General features: G+C 40.7%; 1 protein-coding gene across 1 annotated transcript; it reads left to right on the plus strand.

Annotated features, from left to right (window-relative positions):
* Positions 1-310: 310 nt before the first annotated feature.
* Positions 311-2,687, plus strand: MYADML2 (myeloid associated differentiation marker like 2). The gene has a single exon (XM_053697093.1). It carries the CDS (start codon positions 606-608, stop codon positions 1,506-1,508), a length of 903 nt encoding a protein of 300 aa, XP_053553068.1. The 5' UTR covers positions 311-605; the 3' UTR covers positions 1,509-2,687.
* Positions 2,688-3,650: the final 963 nt, after the last annotated feature.

The following is a 3,650-nucleotide window of genomic DNA, read 5'->3' on the forward strand; positions in this document are numbered from 1 at the left end:
GACTGCATGTATTAATATTGTAGTTTTTTTAGGACTGCATGTATTAATGGTGTAGTTTTTTTAGGACTGCATGTATTAATGGTGTAGTGTAATGGGCTGTTTGTTGCATTTTTCTCTTGTTAGTTGCTTTTCAGTGGCAAGGTATTTCTGGGCTGACAGGTGGACCAGTGGAATTTTTCTGTAGTTAGGTTTGTCAGTAACATCAGATCATCCCCTCGCAAGTCTCAGTGTTGAACCCAATCCGACACTATAAATACTGCTGCCTATTTATACCCCAAGCAGGCTCCAAACTCAGTGACGAGAGAAGCACTGAGTATAGTAAGACAGAGGATCCCAGCACAGAGACAGAACCCAAGGACAGAGACTGAGGTCTGAGCACAGAGACAAAGACCTCCTGATATAAAGATATTGGAAATCAGTGACTGGGATACAGTTTTGGGAAACTCAACACAGAGAAACTGCTGATTTCTGTAGAGACATTTTATTCCTATTAAAAGGACACTGGAGGATCTCTCGCAGAGGGAGGCATTTATTGAAGCAGTGGAGGTGACTGGTATACCCAGTCACTGTGTCATATTCATTTATTGTGAACTCTCTCATCACCAATGGATAATAGTGGCCCCTATCTGAATGTTGGGGCTGTTTGGTCCCGCGTAGGCTATGTTCGTTTGTTACAATTGTTATTTGGGTGTGCAACATTCAGTATGGTTTTGCACCGTGCCGGCTTCAGTGCTGCATATGGCACCTTCTGCATTTTTGTGTGGTGCTTTTGCTTCGGACTGACTATCCTCATTGTCACATTTGAACTAACACGGCTCCAGTCCTGCATTAAAGGTCTCTCCTGGGGCAACTTCACCGCAGCATTCGCTATGCTGGCAGCCCTTATGACTCTCACTTCTGCAGTTATTTACCCACTCTACTTTGTCACACTCAGCTGCTCCTCCGACTGTGCCACCCGCAATTTTCGACTGGCTGCAAGTGTCTCTGCATCGCTTCTATTTGTGACCTATGCTGTGGAGGTGTTCCTGACTCGTGCTAGGCCTGGGCAGCCATGTAGTTACATGGCAACTGGTGCAGGGCTGCTAAAGATTGTCCAGGCCTTTGTGGCATGTGTCATTTTTGGTGCTCTGGCGAGTGAGAGCCAGTACAAGAGGTATGTTGCTACTCAGTGGTGTGTGGCTGTCTACAGCTTCTGCTTTGCTGTGACTGTGGTGGTGATAATGCTCAATGTCACTGGACGTACGGCTGCTCTCCGCTGCCCCTTTGAGCGCTTTGTGGTGATATACACAGTGCTATCCATCCTGATGTATATGAGTGCTGCTGTTATTTGGCCTGTATTCTGTTTTGATAGCAAGTATGGGTCACCCACAAGGCCACCTCGCTGCTCTTGGGGACGCTGCCCTTGGGACAGTCAACTGGTTGTTACAATTTTCACATTTTTAAACTTGGGGCTGTACATTGCAGACCTGGTGTACACACAGCGCCTTAAATTTATAGCTCATCAGTGAGTGGGACTATGTGGAGTGATAGAAGGGAACAAACAAAAGACTATGTTATGCAGTTCTGATTTTGCAGTTAAATCTTAGATCTGATACCAGAATGTATTCAAGTAGATTCCAAGCATTGGTATTTATATTTACCACCTCTGTTTAAAAGCTATGCCATGAATCAACCACCCACTCAGCACCATTAGCTTATTGAATATGAAACCAAAAGTAATCTGTGCCTTTTCTACATACTCCCTGAAGCACATGCTACTGCAGTCAGCTGTGAGCTATCTAAGCTATGTGTGGAATGACGAATGGTTGTGATTGTCTCACAGACTCATATTGGCTCTCACTGCTATGTAGCAGGAACTGTTTGTGCTGGTTTGGCTGGGGAAGAGACAGCACAAGCTGGGGAGATCTACATATGGCACCGAAAGCGTTAACTGTGCTGTGACACCTGCTGTAAGTCCTACTATATCCCTAAAATATCAGCTGAGAGAACTATGAGAAAAATGTGAGCAATTTGCATGTGAGAGTCTGGAACAACCACAGGAACCACAAAGCCTGGAAAAACCACAGGAACTCACAAACATTGTGAGGTGAAGATAAGGAAAGATGGGGATGTAGATTTGTGGACCCCCAGCAACTAACGCTGTTTAAGTATTTGTACCTAACTACATTATCTATGTTTAATGTTTGTTGTGTACACAAATAAATAACTGGCCCAATAAAAAAGCTGGATCCCAGAAAATAAACTGATCTAGTGATATTTTATATTGTACACCCCAAAGTAATTATCATGTCTACTTCTTATGCCCTGCTTTTAGTTCTCTGCATCCTAAAGTGTTTGTACTGTGTTTCCTATAGTAGTCACCATGTGTAACCATAACCTGCCCCTTAAAGGGATATGAAACCCCAACATTTTCTTTTTTGATTGAGACACAGCATACAATTTTAAAAGTTTCCAATTTACAAATTGCATGCTCTATCTCAATCATGAAATAAAATGTTGGGTTTCATGTCCCTTTAATACTGCATAATGAAGACAATGGGGTTAATAAAATTAGGGTTTGCATACACCGTAGGGTGTCAGGGCACCAATTTCTGTGTGCAGCGAGAAATTGAAAAATTTGAACTTTCCATTCCCTGTTTAACTTTTATTTATAACATATATTTAATAAACTTGTTTCACAAAAGTTATATTTGGGTGAGTTATTGTTCAAAATGGAAGTAAAGTTTTGGCACCATGGGAATTCCTAAGTACTGAAACTGAAAACCGCAGGAAAACTAGAACCCAATCCCTGTATTTAACTAGTCCTAGTTATTAGATTACAAAGGGGTGGGACAGTTTGCAACATTTTCCCACTGCTACCATTCATATAAAAATATAAGAGGAAAGGTCAAATAAAACTTTCATGATTTAGACAGCATGTGTAATATTTCAAATCATTTTCCAATTCACTTCTCAAATGTGCTTTGTTCTCTTGGTATGATATGTTGAAGAGTATACCTAAATAGGCTCAGGAGTGGGCACATGTCTTTAGCATTCTATGGCAGCAGTGTCTATAACTATGAAGTGGGTTTTTTAAGTGGTTTTTTTTATATACAGATTTCACCATTAAAGGCTATGGGAATGAAAGCTTCTTTAAAGGGACACTAAACCCATTTTTTTTTTCTTTCATGATTCAGATAGAGCATGCAATTTTAAGCAACTTTCTAATTTACTCCTATTATCATTTTTTCTACGTTCTCTTTCTATCTTTATTTAAAAAGCAGGAATGTGATGCATAGGAGCCGGCCCATTTTTGGTTGACAACCTGGGTTATGCTTGCTAATTGGTGGGTAAATGTAAGCCTCCAATAAGCAAGCGCCACCCATGGTGCTGAACCTAAAATGGGCTGGCTGCTAAGATTTACATTCCTGCTTTTAAAATAAAGATAGCAAGATAATGAAGAAAAATTGATAATTGTAGTAAATGAGAAAGTTGCTTAAAATTCTATGCTCTATCTGAATCATGAAAGAAAAAAATTGGGTTTAGTGTCCCTTTAACCCCTTAATGACCGCAGCACTTTTCCATTTTCTGTCCGTTTGGGACCAAGGCTATTTTTACATTTTTGCAGTGTTTGTGTTTAGCTGTAATTTTCCTCTTACTCCTTTACTGTA

This window comes from Bombina bombina, unplaced genomic scaffold, assembly GCF_027579735.1.
Source record: "Bombina bombina isolate aBomBom1 unplaced genomic scaffold, aBomBom1.pri scaffold_715, whole genome shotgun sequence".
In the NCBI taxonomy this organism is placed as follows: Eukaryota; Metazoa; Chordata; class Amphibia; order Anura; family Bombinatoridae; genus Bombina; species Bombina bombina.